The sequence below is a fragment of the Mus musculus genome, chromosome 3 (assembly GCF_000001635.26).
Source record: "Mus musculus strain C57BL/6J chromosome 3, GRCm38.p6 C57BL/6J".
Classification (NCBI taxonomy): domain Eukaryota; kingdom Metazoa; phylum Chordata; class Mammalia; order Rodentia; family Muridae; genus Mus; species Mus musculus.
The window spans coordinates 54,309,938-54,333,312 of NC_000069.6; the positions used below are offsets into that span (position 1 = coordinate 54,309,938).

At 39.8% G+C, this 23,375-nt stretch overlaps 1 protein-coding gene across 7 annotated transcripts in view; it reads left to right on the forward strand.

The window, feature by feature from the left end:
* Trpc4 (transient receptor potential cation channel, subfamily C, member 4) overlaps positions 1-8,534 on the forward strand; it is a 162,888-nt gene extending 154,354 nt beyond the window's left edge. For 2 of the 7 annotated variants that reach the window (NR_046161.1, NM_016984.3), the window contains exons 9-11: positions 5,680-5,721; positions 5,829-5,918; positions 7,506-8,534. Coding sequence is in view for 6 of the 7 variants with exons in the window: in NM_016984.3 (NP_058680.1) it covers positions 5,680-5,721; positions 5,829-5,918; positions 7,506-8,219 (846 nt within the window). In the remaining variant the exon portion in view is untranslated. The remainder of the gene's footprint in view (positions 1-5,679; positions 5,722-5,828; positions 5,919-7,505) is intronic. The other 5 variants (XM_006501297.4, XM_006501298.2, XM_017319534.2 and 2 more) reach the window with 4 other exon arrangements.
* Positions 8,535-23,375: the final 14,841 nt, after the last annotated feature.

The window sequence follows — 23,375 nt, forward strand, 5'->3', positions numbered from 1 at the left end:
GTATATATATATATATGTCAGCTGAATATACTTATATTTCAAAAGGAGTCTAAAATTATGACACTTTGTAGTTGAAATTTTTGTAAAATAGTTATTTACATGTAGTTAGTTGAGACCTCACACTAACAATAAAAGTTTGTGACTTTTGAATAACCTGTAATTCATCCTCTGTACTTTAGCACTTGTGAGAGAGAAACTACAGCTTCCTTGAAATATTGTGACTTTCCAAAGGCAACTTGGAAACTGGAACAGCCATTGTTTCCTTCTTCTAAACCAAGAGGACTTCATTACCATTTTTGACAGATTTCATTTTGATACATTTAAATTTGCTTGCTCAAATGGGAGGTGGTATGGGATGTGCTTGGTGTGCTTGGAACTTCAGGAATGAGGCCCTGATCTCTTGGTCTGACAAGATGGTATCTGGGAATCCTGTGTCTTTATTTTAGACATTTAGAACGTGATCTTATGAAGAGGAATTCACAACTGCGTGCTGCAGTGGTGAGAAAGTGTTTTCTAGAGGACACTAAGTAAATTCTTTTCAAGCAGAGTCAAACAGCAATTTCTGGAGGAACTGATTCCATCCTGCATTGGCCCCTTGCCGTTTTACAGTTCTGAAGGAGAACACAGCAGGCTGCATCCTTAATAGGATTCACTGAGCAGAGGAAAGACTAAAAGGCATAATTCATGGGCCGGGAACTTAGTGACAGACAGAAACCAGAGTGGAAATGAAAGAAAATGACCCTGAACGTTGACTGCAGGGAATCATCGGCTTCTGCAGAAAGTCTGACATTCCACAGGGTAGACCTGGAAAGAATAGAAGCTAAAAAGCCAGCAAATGTCACAGTGCCTTCCCTGGAGCCCCTCTCCTGTTACAAACCTCTCTCTCAGTTTGAGAGAGCCTGTGCAGCTGTTGGAATCTCAGCTTCCCTTGCACAGTCAAGGCTTCTCACGACTTCATTTTCTTCCCATTAGTTCTATGATTCAAATGCCATGGTCTAGTCCAACAGATCAGGTGGAACCTGCTTATGCTACATTAGCATATCTTCAGCCGCCACCCTTACCCCCTCCCCCGCCCCCGCCCCCATCTTGAATGCTATCCTACCAGGGAACATTACATATGCAATCCAGCAGCATGTAGATTATTGACATGTGTATAACTGGCGAAGAGAATGACACCACCAAGTGTATGTCTTCCAAAATACTCTCCCTAGACTCACGCTAAATTAAGTCTTTGATCTTGGCCCATTTTAACGTCAGACAGAGTTGACAACCAATCTAATTAAAAATAAAAGCTACAAAAATGCAACTCTCAACACTGCAAAAGCTTCACAGAAATTTGATTATCCTCGTTCACTTAGTGCTTTTAAATTAAATACCCCGATTACATTATTGTTATAAACACACCTCAGTTGATTCAAGATGTGGGTTGTTCCGGTGACAATAATGATACAGTCTCCACTCTAACAATAGTAGAAGGCCCTTGAACGTCAGCAGATCTTTACCCAATAGCAAGGTGACAAATATCCCAAGTATAATTGAAGAAGATCTGATAGATGACATTTAAAGATATCACTAATTGGCAACAATTTATTATGTGTGTTACAAAGGGTATAATGAGTTTAACTATCTTCCTCTTCTTACTTCTAATGTTTAAGTTAGAAATCACAAGCCCCTAGTACCTTGCAATGTGAACTTGTTGGTAATAATATTTTTAAAGCTGTTTTATTGGGTTCTTATACCTCTCCTTCTCTTCCAACCCTAATCCCTTCCAAGCCTCCAACACTAGAGAGGAGAGGAAGGTTAGAGGGGGAAAGGGGGCATACCTCTTTCAACAACAAAATGGACTAGTTCCTGCTGATTAGGGATGTTATTTTTCTCGAGGTCAGATCAATATTTGGTCTAAGTATATCTCCAGCTCCTTTTTCTTGTTGATTTGCTCAAGAACATTGTCAAACCTCAACAACAGCAACCAGGAGCAGCAGGGGAGAGCAGCAGCCACCCCAGGCTGTCTAGGGGATCTTCCTTTTCCGAGAGTCTCCAGAATTAAACCATCTGCAGCTGGCAAAATCACACCCCTGCTAGTACAGGAGGAAAATCATAATCACCTGCTGTGAAGCAGTCTCTTATCCCATACCTGAGATTAAAATAAAAATATATTCACATAGCATACCTGAGTTTTTTAAAGAAACAAACAAAAAAGTCTACAGTTTACTATAGTTGTATATAGGCTGAGACCATAAGGTTCAAGCCATGTGCAGACACAGGCACTGTATAAAGCTGCACACAGAGTGATGGAGCTTCCAGAACAAAAGTCCCAATGATCTGTGGCCATGGCCAGAAGCTACAAAGTTCTATACTGCCTGATGCCAGACCACTATCAAAGAAGTCACACTTCTTCCCTTAGCACTTGGTTAATTAAAGACCCAGGTACTAAGGTCCACTGACTGCACTGTGCCATAAGAGGTTTCTCATGAAGAGCCTAGACTAACTTTTCCAATACTGTTGCTCTCAGTAACACTTGTCTATCTTGACTTGTCAAAATCCTGGTGCCTGGAGTTCAGTCGGAAACCCCACTTCTGGTTACATTCTTGACTCTGAACAATATTATCTCTTCCCCATATTCACAGGACATTCAGTCTTCACCACTGAGTTTAATGGTGTATTTTCCATTATCTGTGTCTTACTCCATCACCTTACAGAGGACAAGCCATTTAAGTGTGCTTATTCAATTTACTATTCGGAAGATTCTGCTTGCCTCTGAAAGAATATTGTCTATATGGACGTGTGGTCACCTAATGGTGTATTTTAAATGGGCTGTACAATTGAATAGCTCTTCTATAGAGACAAAAGAGAATCCACAGAGATTGCTATAGACCAGTGTATGCAGAGTTACTCATAAAGATCCTGGACTCCTACAATAAATGGTTGACTTCTGAGTTTGACCATCATTCTTGTCCCTAGCCGTATCACTTCAAAGCCAATTTCTCATTCCCACATCTCTTTACTCCAAGGGTATCAGCATCTCATGATCTAGCTGAACAAAGTACTCTGATAAGCATGAAGCACATAAAAATCACTCAAAGACAAGCAAATGCACTCAAATTATATTTCCTCAGAAGAAATCCAGAGATTGGTCAATTGATGAAGTTTGAGGATTCAGGGGTATTTTTAATTCGTGTCAATCACTAATTAATAAGTGAAGAAAGATGAATAATGCCAGTGACAGATGCTATGAATCATATCTCTTATTTAATGTCCTAAATTACCCAAAGAGTTTATTTTCACTGCACAACTTTAATGTCCCTCTGGGATATAATCAGTTTTATCCACATCTAATCTTAACTCCATGTTCTTAATATTGTAATACCACTGCCCACTTCAAATGCAGACAATAGGAACAGATTCATAAAACTAGAGGCTAAAACACGGGTCTGTGCTGAGTCACTAGGAAAGGGTATAGATGGGCTGAGGAGTGCACCCTTCATGCACATCACTAGGTGAGTGTGTTGGTTCAGATTCACCCTTTCTTTAAGAAAGTGGTTATCTCACCTCTAGCAATTATGCTGACATTAAACAGCTGATATAATATCCCGAGGCTAAAGGGTATTGTGTAATTCCCAAGGAGATGGAGATGATAATTAGTTTACACAAAGTAAACCTTAAACCTCACCCACGGAATATAACCCCTCAGTTAGCTAAGTGAGCTTTTCCTATGCCTTTCCTTTTCTCTGACAAGCTTTTTATACTTGTTAAAATTTTCCCCAAGCCAATATATTATGTTTCACTTTAAACTACGTACTTTATTCTCTTGCATATTTGAATTAAAAATGTTGACTATGGATTTTAGGGACGGTTCTAGAACTTGAAAAAAAAAACTCTGTACATTTTAATGTTTAAATGCACCATGATATCTTTGTTTATCACTCATAACTCTGAGTCTATCAACCCTAATCTTAGTTTAATGCTCAATAAAGCTCAACTATGACCTCAGGCTTTTTTTGACATTATCTTACTGAATTTAAAAAGATTCTAAAACCAGCGAAGGTAGACCAACTGAATTGGTTCTATATTAAATAAAGGGTCTATATACTTAAAGTATCTTGGAAGTCATTTGTTGATGTTGAATACTTTTTAGTAAATGTTAAAGATACATACATACATACATACATACATACATATGACTCATTTTGTGCTTCTCTTTATTTTAAGCAATGTCACAGGGTCTGGAAGGCCACTGTCTTTTTCTAGAAATGCTTTTTCTCTTGGAATTTATCTTGGGTTTTGTTTCATCAGGAGGTAGACACCACCCCCATCTGGTGGCCCAGCCATAAAACTTCCATGCTACACTCTTCCAGATGGTCTAATTTTCTAGTTTTCTTGTTGGCAAATACCTTAATCATAGAGAGAACTCAGTTCGCATGTAGTGAACGCTGTCTTTTGGTAATTAGTGGCTTTAGGAATCAAAGCATTGCCTTCCTTTCTTCCTGTAAATCACTGCTTTTCTTGAAACACAGACACTGCTTAGGCTCAGTAGAATAGAATTTTGACTTTTAATATATATTTTTAAAATATCATTTTATATTTATGCACTGCTCTTTCTAAAATTCTATCTTATCAGCCTATGGTTAAATATTTACTAGGGAATAAGCTCAAAAGCCTCATTAGAAACTAAGAACTATTATTCCCTTAGCTTCTCAAAATACACCAAATTAATCCCTTTATAACAGAAATGTTTTACTTGGGTTGACTTTTTTCAGTGTTCTTTCTTAAGAATCAATGCCGCTGCTTATTAAAAGTGCATTATGTGGGGTCACCATAGATGGGTTTCTATTAATGCTTTTAGAATACTTATGAAAGGTGAAAATGTAAAATTTTAATCTCATTTGTTGTTTAACTCAGTTTTTAATGGACTTTGTTCACCATCAGCCATCTTCTCTCCATTCTGTACAAAGAAGCTGATATAGTGTGCAGACCCACCTAAAACATCCCAGTCTTCCAAGAGATAGCAGAGTTGGGAGCTTGGCGGGTGTGACGCAGTGGGAGGAGTCAGTCACACTCCGGCTTCCCTGGGTGCTGTCTCCAAAGCCACAAGGTGAAAGGTAGCTGAAAGCCACATTCGATACCTTGAAAATCATAAGTTTAACTAGTACTCTGGCTGATTTTATTAAATCTTATCTAATTAAAACAGAAAGTTCCTTCAGTGGATGTATGACTGAAACTGCTGCAAGTTCACCGTCCCCCAAGATTGCAGATTATGTATTGCTATTTACAGTGACTGATTTTCTATATTTTTCTGTGCTGATATTTATGGGAAAATACTAATTCCATTTGCTATTTCCTCCCCTGGTTATTTCCTGTCTCTGCCTTCAGTATTTCTAGGGATGCCGGGTGTGTATCCAGTACGGTCAGTTCATTCTCTCACAGCCCTGCAGCCTAACCAGGACCCCATTTCTAGCACTGTTAATTTATTCTGCTTTAAGAGTTCTATACGTTAAAGACTTGTGCCTTTTCACTTTAGTTCATTGACTCTTTGTGTGTGAAACCTCTCTGTGACTATGGCTCATTGCCCCCACTTTGGTGATAAAAGACAACAAGAACAGTCTTATCTGCAAAAGCGATAACTTTGAGGATAAAAAAACGTATCTATATAACCACACGGGAATATCCTTTCCTTTTCAGCGGCGTGCTGCTGATAACTTGAGAAGACATCACCAATACCAAGTAAGTAGTGCTTGTGTTTGTTCCTGAAATGGCCATTCAAACAAAATGCGGATCTGACTCGGGACAGAAAGTGAATCCATGCACTGAATATCAATCCTGTCGTTCAGGAGGTGATGAGGAACCTGGTGAAGCGGTACGTGGCAGCCATGATCAGAGAGGCAAAAACCGAAGAAGGCTTGACGGAGGAGAATGTTAAGGTAAAGCTTCGCCTTCATCGCGGAGACAGCGTGTGGAGGCAGCCTTTAAGGCCAGATTTACAAACCTAGCCATGCCTCCTGTGTTTTAAATTAAACTTCCATGGAACTAAGTGAAAGGGCAGACAGACAAACAGAAAAACAACAGCAAAGTAGAGAAATTTCCCAAGTTGCTTTGAAACATCCTTAGCCCACACTGTCAAGGGGGCTTAACTTAGTGGCAAGGAAACCCCTAGTCCTTGTTGCATTCTGATCCATGTCCCCAATCCCTGCTGTGCCACGTCAGCTTCTCATTTGTATTTCAGTCTGATTTCTAAATCGGAAGCATTTACTAACCAACTTACTACCAATAGCACAAGCTTCCTGGGTCTCTGTGGTATCTTCTTGGGGGCAGGGATATAAAGTTTTCTATATTGCAAGTTGGAAATCAAGTTCAAAGACTTCTAAAGTTTTGTGAGAGGAAATAAGTGAACATAGGCAATGGTATTTTAACATTAAATGTGAATTGATTCTTTGATTTTACATGGCCCTTTATAAATTTCGGAAGAATTCTTTCAGGTTAATGTGATTTTACAGATAAAACCAAGGCCACGAAAGCATCAAAGATCATTAGAGAAACAAGAGCTAAACAGTCATTGAGATAAGCAAGGAGAGGAGCTGCCAAAAAGACAGCACAGATTGTCAATTAAATAGACTCCAAAGTATTTTTCTGCAACCATAAATCTCAATGATGAGGCTAAATGCTTCCCTTTGTCCTGGAAGACAGTGTGGCTCTGGAGTAGAAGAGAAGCTAAGAAAGAGGTTTTCCAATGAAATAAGAAAAATATAGGGATCTAGGAACCTCGTGTAAATGAGAGCCAGGACTTCTGGACCCAATGGTTGGTCTAAGCCCCCCGCAGAAGGTATTGAGAACAGAGGCAGTCTCTCGAAAGGCTAAGGTTCATGTTATTTTTACTTTGCACATCCTTTTCAGAGAAAAAAAAATATCGCATTAAAACACGTGACCCAAGGACCAGGAAGTGGCTTGACAGTTAGAAGCAGACTCCAGAGAGGAAGTATTTAAAAATCACTGTCTCCAAGAAAGTAGACAACCCACCGAACAGTGACAGAGCGCACAATCCCTTTTGTTTCTCTTTCTGTTACACTTAGAAGATTTCTTTATGTGTCCCAGCTGCTTTTCTCATTGATGTCACAAAACACTAAAGAGAAGCAACTCAAAAAAGAAAAGATGTCCTTTGCCTCATGGTTTGAGAAGCAATGGTCCCTAGTGGCAGAGAAAGCAGAGTGGAACAGTTCGTCTCATGGCAGCCAGGACTAGCACCACTGATACACCCAGAAGCATGTTTTAGGGATCTCTCTGCTCCGTCATGTTTGACATAAAGAATAACCATCATACTAGAATATAAAATACCAATAGGAAAATTAATGATACCAGGTATCAGAGTCAGGGCCTGAAATTCTAAGTAGAATCCCAGGAGGACAGAACCCTGCGTCTTCAAAAGAGGCAGGACCATTTCAGACAGCTCTATGAAATTAGGAAATGATGTTTCCGTAAGTCAGCACCTAACGTGTCATTTGGATTTTATTCAGGAACTAAAGCAAGACATTTCTAGCTTCCGCTTCGAAGTTCTGGGATTGCTCAGAGGAAGCAAGCTCTCTACAATACAGTCAGCCAACGCGGCGAGTTCAGCGGACTCCGACGAGAAGAGCCAGAGCGAAGGTAATGGCAAGGACAAGAGAAAGAATCTCAGCCTCTTTGATTTAACCACTCTGATCCACCCGCGGTCGGCAGCCATTGCCTCCGAGAGACATAACCTAAGCAATGGTTCCGCCCTGGTGGTGCAGGAGCCGCCCAGGGAGAAGCAGAGGAAAGTGAATTTTGTGGCTGATATCAAAAACTTCGGGTTATTTCATAGACGGTCAAAACAAAATGCTGCTGAGCAAAACGCAAACCAAATCTTCTCTGTTTCAGAAGAAATTACTCGTCAACAGGCGGCAGGAGCACTTGAGCGAAATATCGAACTGGAATCCAAAGGATTAGCTTCACGGGGTGACCGCAGCATTCCTGGTCTCAATGAACAGTGTGTGCTAGTAGACCATAGAGAAAGGAATACGGACACTTTGGGTTTACAGGTAGGCAAGAGAGTGTGCTCCACCTTCAAGTCGGAGAAGGTGGTGGTGGAAGACACCGTCCCTATTATACCAAAGGAGAAACACGCCCACGAGGAGGACTCGAGCATAGACTATGACTTAAGCCCCACGGACACAGCTGCCCACGAAGATTATGTGACCACAAGATTGTGACCCTTGGAGGAGTGTTTACCATACCTATACATATTTTCCATAGTGCTCTGGGCAGGCAAAATGTTTGAAATCCCATTATCAAATGCTAATTTCCACTTTCTAATGTTTATCTGTTGTGGCATATTAACCTGTAATATGTTTGAACAAAGCAGAAGTAATATGAACCCTCCTCTTTTGTAGCCTGCTTTTGCTTTCACCGTTGATTTTACAAGTGTTTCTGTTAAATAAACGCACCTTTTATCCTTGTACTGTTACAATAACCCACAGAAAATTTTTAGCTATCTTTTTCAATTAAAACCAATGCAATTGTTTTCATGTGGTAAGTGACTCCTACCATAGATATTTTTATATGCAAAACAGTGTATGTTGAAATAATAAACATTAGACACTTTCATAACTTGGGAGGGGGGGGTTGTTAGAGGTGATTGCTCACTGAAGACTTCCATCCATCTTTACGTAATAATTTAATAAGCAACCATTACCAAGTTACTTCTTCTGGACATGTAAATAATTATCAGACACAATTATTAAAACAAGAAAGCATCTACCCATAGGATTCCATTCCAACCCTCTATTACAAAAAAAGCCTGAAATAGTTTGGAGATCTTTTAGGCTATACTTCCAATAGTGAAATAGAGTTTTGTCCTGATGATTGACGATCTGTGTTAGCATTTTATCATCAAATTCACACCTCTGTGAGCATCAGATGCAGGTACTTACCAAGGTAAATATGGCCCTTCATCCTCACTTCGGAAATGCAGCTCATTGCAAAGCTCCCGGGAACAAAGTGGTAACAGGTTCTGACCGTTCAAGTACTTAGGTAACGTGCACACCCAGAATCTAAACACAAGAAGTTATTTTCTGATGCTCTGGCCACTCATTGTCACTTAGCAGAGTAACAAACCACTCCAGCTTCTCTGAATGATGGGAATACGTTTCCTTAAAACTAATATATCTCAGAAACTTTATCAGTGGAGTTAATATAGTGCTTAGTGTATGTTTCCTGATGGAAAAGATTTTAACTCCCATTTATTTTGTCATTTATGAGATACTTTTTCTTAGATTTCATTCACTCCCCAGACATTTGAAAGGGAAATATTCACACATATTCTAAAAACGACATTGGTGATCTCTTATAGTTTAAATTAACTAACTGTGTTTCTTCTGAGCCCCCCTAGAGACATTCCTCACCATGTGCTATCAGCATTGCTTCAAATCAACGAAAACTGTTGGAGTCTGTTTTACTTTAGAATTTGTCTCTGTGGGCTACAGAAACTATGTAATTTAGCATTCATCAAGAGGATAACATGACCAAAAGTAAGAAATTGTGGCAGAAATGGTGTTGCCCATTCTTCTGTGTGTGCAATGCAAATGGAGGTATTTAAAGAGCTGCCATTTCAACTCAGGCACAATCAAGGAAAGTGAGTCAATTTATAACCGAAGGTGTGTGATAGAGCTTCTGCATACCACTGGGGAACATTCCTTTCATCACAGCTCCCCAAATATAAGCAGCAGAGAAACAATGTCTACAGAGAGGGGTTTCAATTCTGAAGCCTTTTTATTTTGACAGAAAGTTAGGTAACGTTCTATAAATGCATGCCCGTTTTTATAAAGAAAGAACCATTCACACAATCGAAGTCTTTAAACCATCACAGGCATTAGAAGACCAAGCAGTATGCAGTGTGGGAATCTCAGCTATGGACTTGAAGTATAAGAAAAGCCAAGACTTTGAACATCTTCCCCAAATCTGCTCTCTCTGAGAATTAAAAGCATGCTGGAGGCATTTAGAGAAACACTAACCCAGCAGATGTGGGTAAAGCTTCAAGCACACCTTTACATCAAGTGTCTTAGCACAGCAAACAGGGTTCTGCCAAACGTTCCAATTACTCAGTAATAGAAACCCTGAAGGCTTATTATTAATGTTGGGGATTTTTTTTAAATCAATAGATCTTGCCTCTTAGGTATTTTTAAAATAACAACCCTTTATTTCATCATTCTACATGTCTTATCAGAATTGATTTCAAATCCTCTCTGCCCTTCAAACAACACCAAAGGTAATAAAACCAACAACACTTTTCTCTTCTCTTCTCTTCTCTTCTCTTCTCTTCTCTTCTCTTCTCTTCTCTTCTCTTCTCTTCTCTTCTCTTCTCCTCTCCTCTCCTCTCCTCTCCTCTCCTCTCTTCCCCTCCCCTCCCCTCCCCTCCCCTCCCCTCCCCTCTCCTCCCCTCCCCTCCCCTCTCCTCCCCTCCCCTCCCCTCCAATCCTCTCCTCTCCAATCCTCTCTTCTTTCCTCCTCTCTTCCTGTGGTTGTTCCGGAATGGAGAGTGCTGGTATTTTACTGGACTCCTGATGACTGACAGGTATGTATGTGGATCCGTGAACACTTGCTTCTCGGTGTTCTGGAAATGACTGTCTCATGGCTCTGATGCCACCGATGGGTGCCTTTGTGAATAGGAGTAGAGTATCACCATTAGTGTCAAATCTCCTTAAAATATTTTATACTCTGATTACAGGGCAGCATTAACTAAGAGGAACAGACAACACAATATGAAAAACTTGAAACATCACTGGGTTTTCAGACAAAGGAAACTGCCCTAAGTACTTTAAGTGAACAACTTAGGTTTTTCATTATTATGCTTGTTCCTATGCCTAGAAATTCCTAATATTCAAGAGAAGTTTAAAATCATCTTCCATTTGTGGTAAAAAGCATTTTCTATGTTTTATTCCCTTATGATATTACAAGAAAATATACATTTTGGGGGAGAATTTTATGGAAAATTCAAATGACGATTAACAGATTTGAGGCTAACATTTATTTATTTATCTCATTTATAATGAAGTGTGGTATAAAGGGGATTCCTCCCTGTGTACCAGCTGTGAAATCCTGGCATCTTCTGTAGAAATAAATCTGTATTAGTTTTCATAAGAAAACTGGCTATTTAAAAAATGATAGTGAATTTTTTTGTAAGATGATGAATTATTTTTCAAAATGTTTATCATCCTGAAAAGAAAATGTATGTTTTATGAGTTGCCTATGTGTATACCAAATTTTCTTAAATTATATTTTATTTACTGGCTGGTGATTAAACAGTGCAAAATAGAGAAAGAAAATAAAAAGGTCATTTCTTGCCAAGACATGAAGAGCAACCTGACACACTTGAGTGATCAAGTACCTGAAGGCGCGCCACCACATTCTCTGAGTAATATTAGGGGAGGAATAAAATAGATAAATGGAAAGTCAAGGGTAGCAAAACACTATTCTCAAAAGGCAAAGTCTGTTTTCTAGCATATGTAGAGGTAACCTGACAGTAATGGCATGGATGTGTGCTTCTACATGTTCTACCCCTTGATAGACATGGAATTCAGCCAGTGAGTAGCTGTCCAGTCCCATGATCCCTTGCCAAGCACAACATCCCTGGGCACCATGCTCTGTGTAATCAACACAGTGATGCCTGCCCTCCACCCTCAAAACCAGCCTGACAAAAACCACGTGGAAAATCTCCGTGAATACATTTACAGCGGCCCAGGTTTCCAAAGGACCACATCACTGAATATAGATCATCACTCTGAAAATAAATTCTTAATTTTTTTAATGTTTTAAATAGAAATGCCAGTAAGTTCAAATTTGCAATGTACTTCTCTGACATTCCCCTTAGAATTCTACAAATTCTAGCGATTTTTTTAATGTCCTGTGCAGCGTTTAGCTCAGGCAGGTTGGCATGTGTTATTTATTTGAATTCTACGCTTAAATATTTAAAGTGTCTCAAATAAATTTTCCATAGACAACTGAAGAAGAAAAGGCTTGTGAGATTTATGGAGACTCTCTGTATTTGTCTTGACGTTCAGTGGCTGAGTTGAAGCTTAAACCAAGATCTAAGCAATAGCTAAGCCTTCAACTCTCTACTGGATGTTTGGATGGAGGCTTCAGATTCTTTGTACCTTTGGCAGATAGAATTCTGTTACTTCTTTACAGTTCCCTCAGTAGAAGAAAGACACCTGCTGGTATCCGAGCTTTTTACAACCCCAAGCCAAGCTAAATCAGCTTATATTTTGCTTTTGCACAAAATTGTTTTAACAGATCTTAAAGCCTCTTTCTAAATGTTTCTAAAAGTACCTAGTTTGTTTCACTTCTAATGTAGATTTCTGTAAAACATCTATATGCATTTTGATGTCAATAAGATGTACCCAGTATGAAGACCTCTCTGTTAGAAAATAATAAGGCTGGGCATGAGAAGCTGAGCCAAGCTGAGGCCATGATACCAGGGCAGGATGCAACCCCACGTCTCTGGCCTGGCCAGAACTGAAGGTATCACAGTGAAACCAGCTCGAAACCTTTGATCTCTTAGGGATGCACATTTGAATAAAGCAGTCTGCATGGAATTCCAAGTACTTAGGAAGAACTGGAGTTGCTGTGAATCAAGGGGGCCATAAGTGTTAAAACACTCCCAAGTTAGAGACACTCAGTGAGATGAGGATTTTAATTACCATTAGCAACATCTTAAAAGATTTCGCTTGAAATGACTAAAAGTAATATTAGCTGAATAAGTTTTGTGTTACTGTTTTATTTTTCAGTGTGGCTGCACTGAAAATACATATATGGCAAGCATTTGTAATGACATGTTTGTATTTGTTTATTCAGTTTACCTCGGTTCCATCACCCGTGTTATGTGGATAAAGTTGATGAATTTGAACAACTCAGAAAAACAGAAACAAAACGCAATGTGGTCAGTTGAAATCTGTAGCATCTCATATACTTCTAATCTTGTGGGAAAGCCGACTGGAGATTTTCCTAGTTTTGTAAGTCTCCGTTCTGGTTTTCAGAAGGACAGGTACATATACATGTCTCTAGTGCTGCCCATAAGCTGGTATGGTCAGTTGCTTTATTAAGAATGGGTTACACCTACACTCACAACCCAGTCGCTTTCCTTCACTTAACAGGATCGCCAAAGCCTTCTGTAGTTCTTTGCTATGGCAGAGAATTGAATGCCATCCACACACACTTCTTCACTGTTTTTCCTACTGCAACATAATCCACATGCAGTTTTTAACACTGCCGTGGGGGAGTTTCTCATTGGTGAGGAGAGGAGACAGACATCAGACACTTCTGAAAGGCAATGTATTCATTTCTGACCTATGTTTTCAGCCCACTGGGGCCACCACTTCCTCAGTGATGATTTTTTTTTCTTACCTATTCACTTTAGATCCTGCTCACTGCCCCTCCAGGTCATCCCCTCCCACAATCCTTCCCCTAACCCCTTCCCTTCACCTCTGAGTAGGTGGGCCCCTCCTGGGTATGCCCCCACCCTGGCACTTCAAGTCTCTTGGAGGCTAGGCACATCCTTTCCCACTGAGGCCAGACAAGGCAGCCCAGCTAGAAGAACATATCCCACGTACAGGCAACAGCTTTGAGGATAGCCCTCGTTCCAGTTGTTCAGGACCCAAGTGAAGACCAAGCTGCACATCTGCTACATATGTGTGGGGGAGGCCTAGGTCTTGGATTGGTAGTTCAAACTCTAGCACGGGGTCCCCATGGCCTGACTGTGGTAGGAGCATGCTTCTCTCTCACTCTAAACTTTGGCAATTCTCAAATTCTTTTTTGCTGCTTTAGATTTTATATTGCTCCCCCTCCCATCTTCAAACCGCTCTTCCAGCCTTGAGTAAAAGCACTATCCTACTGTTATACTTAAATTTTCTTTAACGTAATTTAATCATTGAAATGGACTTATTCTCCTTTAGGCACAATTGTTTTAAACATTTTTAAAAATATTATTAAAGATTATCTGGGCCTGCCGCTAATGAAAGTTTCCCTACTTCCTGGGAATAAGAGCATTCTGCACTGAGATGCTTTGAGGGCACCAGTAGACTCTGAGAGATTTCATTTACTCCCTAAAGCCCCGGGGTAGGTGGGAAGCTCTACACAGCTGCAGGTGTGGCCCTTCATGCCTTTAAACCTCAGTTGCTGATATTTACATGGCCTGGCTGAGAATGTCCCACCTACTCCCACAACGCGGAGCCAAAACAAACCCACAGCCTCAAGTTGGCAGCGCCTGCTCACTAGGTAAGTGAAGTAAAAACAACAGGAGGCATTTCTTCTGTTTTTCCCTTTAATTAAACATTTTAAACCTTGAAGTCACTATGCATGCAGCAAAAATAAATCAGAAGTGTTTACGTAGCGTTTACCTATTCCCCCTTGTGGATCTATCGGGTTCATATAGATCACGTGACCCTTCCTTATTTAGTTCCCGCATCTTGATTCAGGCTGGGGTGAAGAGTAGAAGGGTTCCTGGTTCTGTACATCAGATAAAAATGTATGCATTGTGAACCCAGATCTATAGGCAAGTGGCAGAAAATTTCTCTCATCAAGATTTCTTGGTCAATCTAGAGACTGTGCACCCGGGGGAATCCATCCCATAACCAGCCTCCAAATGCAGACACTATTGCATATGCCAGCAAGATTTTGCTGAAAGGACGGTGATATAGCTGTCTCTTGTGAGACTATGCCGGTGCCTGGCAAACACAGAAGTGGATGCTCACAGTCAGCTATTTGATGGATCACAGGGCCCCCAATGAAGAAGCTAGAGAAAGTACCCAAGGAGCTGAAGGGGTCTGCAACCCTATAGGTAGAACAACAATATGAACTAACCAGTACCCCCCGGAGCTCGTGTCTCTAGCTGCATATGTAGCAGAAGATGGCCTAGTCGGCCATCATTGGGAAGAGCGGCCCCTTGGTCTTGCAAACTTTATATGCCCCAGTACAGGAGAACACCAGGGCCAAGAAGTGGGAGTGGGTGGGTAGAGGAGTGGGGTGGGGGGAGGATATGGGGTACTTTTGGGATAGCATTTGAAATGTAAATGAAGAAAATACCTAATAAAAAATTGGAAAAAAAAAAAGATTTCCTGGTCATAGTCACATCTTTTCAAAGACTTTTTAGTCCCCAACCCCTCCCCCACTTAACCACTAACCTGTTCTTGGTTTGCATAATTTAATCATTTTAAAACAAAATCATTCACAACATTGTGTTGCTGGAGTCTCAATATACAGCCTTTATAGATTAGTGTTTTTCACTTCAGAAAATTCTCTGAAGAATCAGTCAAGTCATGGGCCACCCATCTCAGTCACTGGCTGCTTGCTCTAGTCTCACTCCATGGTTTGGGCATAATATAATTTGTCTCTTTCACTGCAAGATATCCAGAACTTTCTCAGGCTAGGCCAACTGCTAACGGATCCACACTGAGCCGGTCCCTCTGTGTTTGATTTGGTTTTCTGAGGTAAGTGCCAAGGATTCGAATAGCTAGATAGCATATTAGTTGAACCCCCACATGTTTTCAGTTATGTGGGGGGGGTGGGTAATGTGTATTCTGGTTTGCTCTACCATTCTACACACAACATATGAGTGACTCAGTTTCCCTGCTTTTTATTCATCTGTTATTTTAGCCACTCTGACAGTTACATGATGGCAACTTATTGTGTGTCTAATATGTGTGTTCCTGGTAGAAAATGATTTAAACACCACTTCCGGGTTTTCTCTGACCGACATGCTTCATGAGGTAATGCCTCTCCATGTGTTTGTGTTATTATCTTTAGACTTCTCTTGCATATACGTTATAATGCCAACTTTTGAAGTTACCATTTATGCTTGCTATGTGTGTGGACTCCAGACATCGTCTAGTTCATAACTTGGCTTCTCACCCTCTTTCACAAAGCAGGAGTATTGAATTTTATTTAAGCAGATTAAAAAATGTAATTTTATTTTGCTCTTGCTTTAAAATATTTATTATTGGGTCTGGAGAAGTGACTAAGTTAAGATCATTTGCTACTCTGTCTGAGAACCAGTGTTAAGGTCCCAGCAATCACACCAGGCTGCTCATAACACCTGTGACACCAGCCCCAGAGAATCTGACTCCCTCCCTCCTCTGGCCCCTGAGAGCACCTGCACCTGCATGCATGCACATAAAAACAACTCTTTAAGCAATTTCTTCAATGTAACATTTCCTTTTGTGTGTGCTTGTGTGATATGGATATGTGCATACCACAGTGTTCTCCTGGTCACCAAAGGACACTTCCTGGAGTCAGTTCTTTCCTTCCACCTTTGGGTGGCTTCTGGAAGTCAAACTCAGGTCATGGGGCTTGTGCAGTGAGCACTTTCGTTGGCTGAATTAGCTCACTGGTTCCCATCGTGCTTTGTGTGGAAACCCTGAGAACTCTTTGACTGGGCCTCCAGTTTAAGCATTTCCAATGTGGCAGGTATTTTTCCTGTAAGGGTTCACTTTGGGACTTATATGTTTCATCATATTCTGTTTCTTTTTTCTTGTGATGCTTTAAATAGCAGATAAGCACATTAACCAACAAAAACGTGGCTTCAGGAAGAGGACCACAGGCATGGGAGAAAATAATAAGAGTATTGGCGAGTAAACATGACAGTAGTGGTGTCGAGTGAGAAGAAAAGGGGAATCATTCTCATGAGCTAAAACCAAACCAATTAGCAAGTGCAGTCAGATTTTCCTGAAATTATGAAATGAAAAACCTCAAGGGCTTGTCAGAGACCAAATAAAGGTGAGAAAAAAAAAAAAAAACCACTCCTGTGAGATTGAAAACCAATGGTTAAAACAAATATACACCCCCAAATGTAACTGTTCTAATTTAAATCTTGCATGTCACCAAATAGCCTCCAGTCTTGCTTGCTGACTTGTAGCGACTGGAACCTCCGGGAAGAAAGGCCTAGAGGAGAGTTGGGTAATGGGTGAGGGCTCCTGTAGGAGAGAGTGGGACCCAAGCCTCTGTTTTCTGTACCTTTTTAGGTGAGCAGCCTCCTCTACCCTGTGCCCACTGCAAATGTACTCTGCCTAGCCAAAGGGCCCCACACAACAAACCCTACCAACGTGGAATGAAAGCAGTTGCAGAAAGTTGTTTTTCTTTAAGCTGGCCTCAGGCATTTTGTTATAGTCCGGGCAAGCTAGCTAAGACAGCAACCCTCTTCACAAAGTTCAGTTGGCATTTTAGAAGTTCCAGATTTCCTGAAGTACTACAAGGCCCCTGCGCTTTTTTAAGCATAAAAATATTTTGGGCTTTGAAGCTGGTGCTTGTGTGTCCTGGAAATGACCAAGCATTTGTATACTCTCTTTGGCTTTCAAAGTATACAAATATAACAAAAAAATATGTAGAATAAAAAACCCAACGTAATCCATTGGTATAAACTTGATCAAACTAGAATAATAAAATTATAATCATAATATGCATGAATCATCGGTACAGAATAAAAATATAAATGCACCATGAAAGTATATAAAGTTCTCGTGTTGGTCTGAGCCATTACTGAGCTATCGCTGGAGAAGAGAACTGTATCTCACATCTGTAAAATATAATCTAAAATTTGGGGCAGTTCATTAAGAGACATTGTCTTACAGAATTTTAATCACTGATAGGAATATGGATGAGTTCTCTAAAAATAAATTTGTTAAGTTTTACAAAGTATGAAGTTGTAAATAAGAAGTCAATTTGTAAGAACATTTTTGGTCTTTAGTTTTTCTTTCATTTTGTATCATCCCATACTTTCTCTCCAGCTATGTAACCTTTTCTGCAGGGCACAACATGACCATGTAATCCCTTTGTCATCCTGGAGCAGAGATAACCATGGTCTGTCGTCATGGCAACAAAAAAGTAAAACACCATAGTGTTGGCTTAAGCTATGAGATTGTTAAAACTCCATTGTCAAGAAAAGAAGGGAAGGTCATAAGACTCGCACCTGAAATCCCAGCCTTTTCTCCTCTACTGCTCACCCTCCCCTGAGATACACATGTTCTTGTGAGATGGTAGATAGCAGACAGAAGGTTAGCTGAAGGTAGGACTCAGCAGAGCAGCTTTTATAATATCATTATCCATCCTGGAGGTAGGATTTCCAGTGATACAGCTGCTCTGTAAGTCAGTGATTCATGCTCTTGTGAGTCAGTCCAATACACCCAATGATTCACTAGTCCACTTGTGTGGAACTGATACTGTCATTTGCCCCACTATCTGGGACAAACTGGCATTTTTCACATGCCCTGATGAAAGCGGTGCAACATCTCTTCAGTTAGCACCTGGGAGGTAGACAGGAGAGACAGAAAATGGAAAAGTTCTCTCTAGAGTGGTCACAAGGTCAACTCTGGAAAAACTCTCATACATACTGTAGCAGATTACAAATGTGCTATTATTCTTCATACAGCTGGGGCCTTAATAGAGTATGAAGGGTGCCTCTGTTTTTTCATTACATATCAAGTCATGGAAAAACAAGGTACTTTGCTAAATGAGGTATTGCTTTTCATTATTTCAATGTTTTATTCACAAACATTGACTAAGCATGTACTTACAATTTTTATTACATTTATTTACTTCGTGTTTATGGAGAGAGTGCCTTGGCACAGGTGTGGAGTCAGTTCCCTCTTTGCACCATATACACATCGTGGATGGAACTCCAATGATCTGGCCTCTAGGCAAGTGCCTTAACCACCTAGCCACCTCACGAGCTCTATGCATGCATTTTGACAAGCATTGTAATATAAGTTGAGAATAAAATAATAAAATGTCATTTATCTAAGATGAGGTTAATGATCTCTGGAAATAATAATTATGGTTATGCATCATGAGCAAGCTGTCCACAGAGAGACAATTGAGCAACGTAGGCAACTTAGCCTAGGATTATATAAGAGAAACTAAAGACATGTATAGTGAGTCTTAATGATGAGTAACAGTTACTCAGTAGTTGATCTTTATCCAAGATATAAGTTCTGTCATTAAAAAATTTTTATGTAGGAGTTTATCATGACAAAACCCACTCAAAGACCAGAAGGAAGGAGACAGAGAACAGTCATCACATTTGTACATAAAGTTAAAAGAAACCTCTTTTAATTCTGAAATTAACATGAATACACACGTGCATAAATATTTAGGATGTTTATAAAGTAGGTTTCCATATGGCTTTCCCAAATACCCTTGATGTTAGTTATCCCTCTGCTATCCTTCTTCTCTCCTGCCCTCCCATTCCTCTCTGTGTTTAAAACTCCATCACCATTTTCCCCTGTCTCCCTTCATAGCGCTTCGCACTATCTCCCTCTCCTTAATCTCTTTCACTCATTCCCACAGCCTCTTTCTGGTTTCGTGACTATGACAGGTGCTCCAAGTTAAATGCAAAAATCTAAAGATATAACATCCACACGAGTGAAAACATTGACACTGTTCTTTCTGGGTTTGCACTATGTCACCTGGTATAATATTGTCAGTTCCACCAATTTACCTACAACTTTTATGATTTTATTTTTCTTTAGAGATCAATAAAATTCCATTGTACATGAGCACCATGTTTTTATTATCCATTGATAGATTTTTGGCTGTTTCCATATCCTAGCTATTGTGAATAGAACAGCAGTGAACACAAATGTGCAAGTGTATCTACAGTAGAATATAGAGTCATTTGGGAATGTATTCACAACTGGTATCATTGGATCATAGTTATCCTATACAGGAGATAATGCTCTGCCCAAAACCAATAATTTGCCCAGTGTCAGGTATAAGACACCTTCTGTCTTAGTCACTCTTTTATTGCTATGAGGAGACACCATGACCAAGGCAACTCTTTAAAAAGAAAGCATTTAAGTGGCATCTTACAGTTTCAGAGGTTTACTCTATTTTCAGCATGGCTGGGATCATGGTGGTGCTCATGACACTCATGACACTGGAGTAGTAGCTGAAGAAGCAGCTGAGAGCAACATCCTGACCCATAGGTTAAAGAGTCTCTCTCTCTCTCTCTCTCTCTCTCTCTCTCTCTCTCTCTCCCCCTCTCTCTCTCTGGCTTGACATAGGCTTTTGAAACTTTAAAGTCCACCTCCAGTTACATACTTCCCCTCAACAAGATCACACCTCTTAATCCTTCTAATCCTTTCAAATAGTACAACTCACTAGCTACTAATCATTCAAACACATGAATATATGGGGGTCATTCTTATTTGAGCCTTCAAACTTTCCATTAGTATATAGGTCAGGCATTTCCCAGATGCCCCCCCCCAAGCAATACAGGCTATTGTTATTGCTCTTAGTTGTCCATAAACTTTTTCCTAGCCATCCCAGTGGCTGTCAAATGACGGCTAATTTGCTTTTGACTAACATCTCACTAATAGTAAAATCTGGCATCTTTTCAGTGACCATTGCATAATTTCCCTATAAAAATAAAATTTTCACATCTTATGTTGAATAACCTTAATCATGAGTTATTTTGTTTTTATTACTGAATTTTAAGAGTTTTCTATACATCACAGAGCCAAGTCCCTTCTGAGAGATCACTGGTGAATTTTGCAGAACACATACTGACTTTGGAGTTTCTTGATGGTGCTGTTGTCTTAGTCAATGTTTTATTGCTCTGAGAGACATCATGACCACAGCAACTCATATAAAGATAAACATTTAACTGGGGCTGGCTTACAGTTCAGAAGTTTAATCATTATTTTTATCATAAGAAGCACAGAAACACACAGACAGACATGGTGCTGGAGATGAAGCTGAGAGTTCTACATCTGGATCTGTAGGCAGAAGGAAGAGCGATACTTGTATGGCTTGAGCATTTGAGACTGCAACGTCCATCCCCAGTGACATACTTCCTCTAACAATACCATTCCTACTAATAGTGCCACTCCCAAGGAGCCTATAGGGACCATTACTCAAGGTACCACCCCTGTGAAGCTCAGAAACCTTAAAAAATATTTACCAAGTCCAGTTTTCCCGTTTTAATGATGTTGCTCATGTGCTGCAAAGGTCATTAACATATCTACCTGAATATTTTTTTCCTCAACCTTTTATGGCTTTATAGTGTTTGCTTTTACATTTAGGTCTGTAGCCAGTTAATCCTTCAGTACACTGCATAAGAAGGATAAGGCTTAATCTTTTATGTGTGCTGTCTAGTTGTCTCAGAACTATAGCGGACTATTATTTACCTATTGAATGGTTTTGGCATGCTTCCCAAAACTCAGTTGATCCTGTCAAATGGTGTAAAACATCGATCAGGAAGAGGAAATTCAAGAAATCTAACCAAATGATGATTTTAGTTGGAATATATTCATTTAGAAGAATGGGCTTTGTTTTTAAGTGTGTGTGCGTGTGTGTGTGTGTTTGTATGTTTGCTTGTGTGTGTGCACATATGTAAGTGTGTCTGTGTCTGTGTGTGCCTCTGTGTATTCATTCCCAACTACATACATGTGTAACATGCACATACAGGTGCCCATGGAGGTCCGAAGACAGCATCAGACCTAAAGTAACTATATTATAAGTTGTTGTAGGTGGATGTTCTCATAGAGGACTGGAGTTTGCTTCCCAGCATCCACGTGTCAGCTCACAATCATCTGTAACTAATGCTCCAAAGGGGTGAGATGCCCTCTTTTCAGTTCTAGGGGCACTGCATGCATGTGCTACACATACATACATGCAGACTAACATACATATGAAACAAAAGTAATCTTTCTTATAAGTGCACACTAACTTCTGATATACAAACATGATATTTTTGGTTTATTTAGATCTTTGTAAATTTTACCATTAACATTCTATTGTGAGTAGAATGCCAATTATATTTTTAAAACCCTCAAAATTCTAGATTGTATAAATATATACGTAAAAAATCAATTTATGTCGGTTAAGATTAGATATTTTACATTGGTCTACTGGTTATTGTGTGTGTGTGTGTTGGCACATATGTGTCATGTGCACTTGTGGACATTATAGGACAATTATCAGAAGTCAGTTGTCTCCTTCCACCGTGTAATTCTGGAGAAGTCATCTGGGTTGACCATAGCACATTTATCTCCCGAGTCATCTATTCATCCTTCTTTAAGATTTCTAATTAGTAGGTTCAAATTAATTTACATATATAGTATTTTATGCATGATGTCAATCTATAATTGTGATTTTGAATCTGAAGCTGTTAAAATAACTTGACATTAACAAGAAAAGCCAGCCTCGTAACACCACCAGCCTCGTACTATCTCTGAACATGAAACTCTCATGATTCCTTTAGAAGAAGGGACTTTCAATTAGTGCTTTTTAATGGATACTATACAGCCTTTTAATGTCATTACATATTATGTAACCCCCATATGGTACTTCATATGCACATCGAATTATAGTCTTGCTGTTCCGTGAGGAGCAAGGGACAGACAAGTGGATTCAAACGCTGATTGCAATTTTCACAGTTTAAATTTTACTCTATTTAGTAATGGGATTTTAACTGATACGGAAAGTATGCCTGTGGGTAATTTGTGAATTTACCAGCTTTTCGAATTAAATTACTTCAGCTCATTATATTGGACAAGAAGAGGATAAATCTTGTCACTCTGGAGGATTAGTGTTCAAATAACTTCTTTAGAAAAAGTTATCATCAGACTAATTGGATATTTTAGCTGAAAAGTGAAATTAAAAGGAAAAGGTGGGGGTGGAGCATATGAGAACACAAGGTCCGTGCCATCTGAAGATGAGAGAGCTGCTGTGAATTAGAGAAAACGTTAAAAGGGCAATAGTAACGAGGTAGTCCACACCTCTCAGAGGAAGAAGGATTAAGCCCACTGACAGTGTCTCACTAATCTGCTTTTTCTGAGCTATATCCAAAACAACTTAAAGGAAAAAACTATAGAAGGTTGTTCTGGTGCTGTTTGTATCCAAATGCTAGATTCTGTACCCCAAGATCTGGTTGCTCCAAGACAATGAGATACTCACATACACCAGCTTTTGTGTGTAAATCGTGCCTCCCAAATTACACCTGGTTAAAAAAACAAAAACAAAAAACGATACCTACAGCCTGGGCTGAGTGGAAGAGAAGGGGCAGAGTGAGATTAGAGGGTTGGGGTCTCAAGCAGGAGGGGAATGGAGAGAAGGAGTAGGAGGTTGCCATGGGAGTGAAGATCATGAACACGTGGCCACGAGGGCTGGCCTGATGGAGCAGGAGCAGCCGAGGCAGAACAAATGGTGAGTAATTAATATCTCTGGGATGAAGGCAGGTGAGCAAACAAGATAGTTTAGAGGGTTGATATCTGCTCAGCTCTAGTGCTATATGGCTTATTATAAATCTACAAGTTTTGTGTCTTTTATTTGAGAAGTATATGGTCATAATGGGATAAAAACACCCAAAATAATATTGCTTC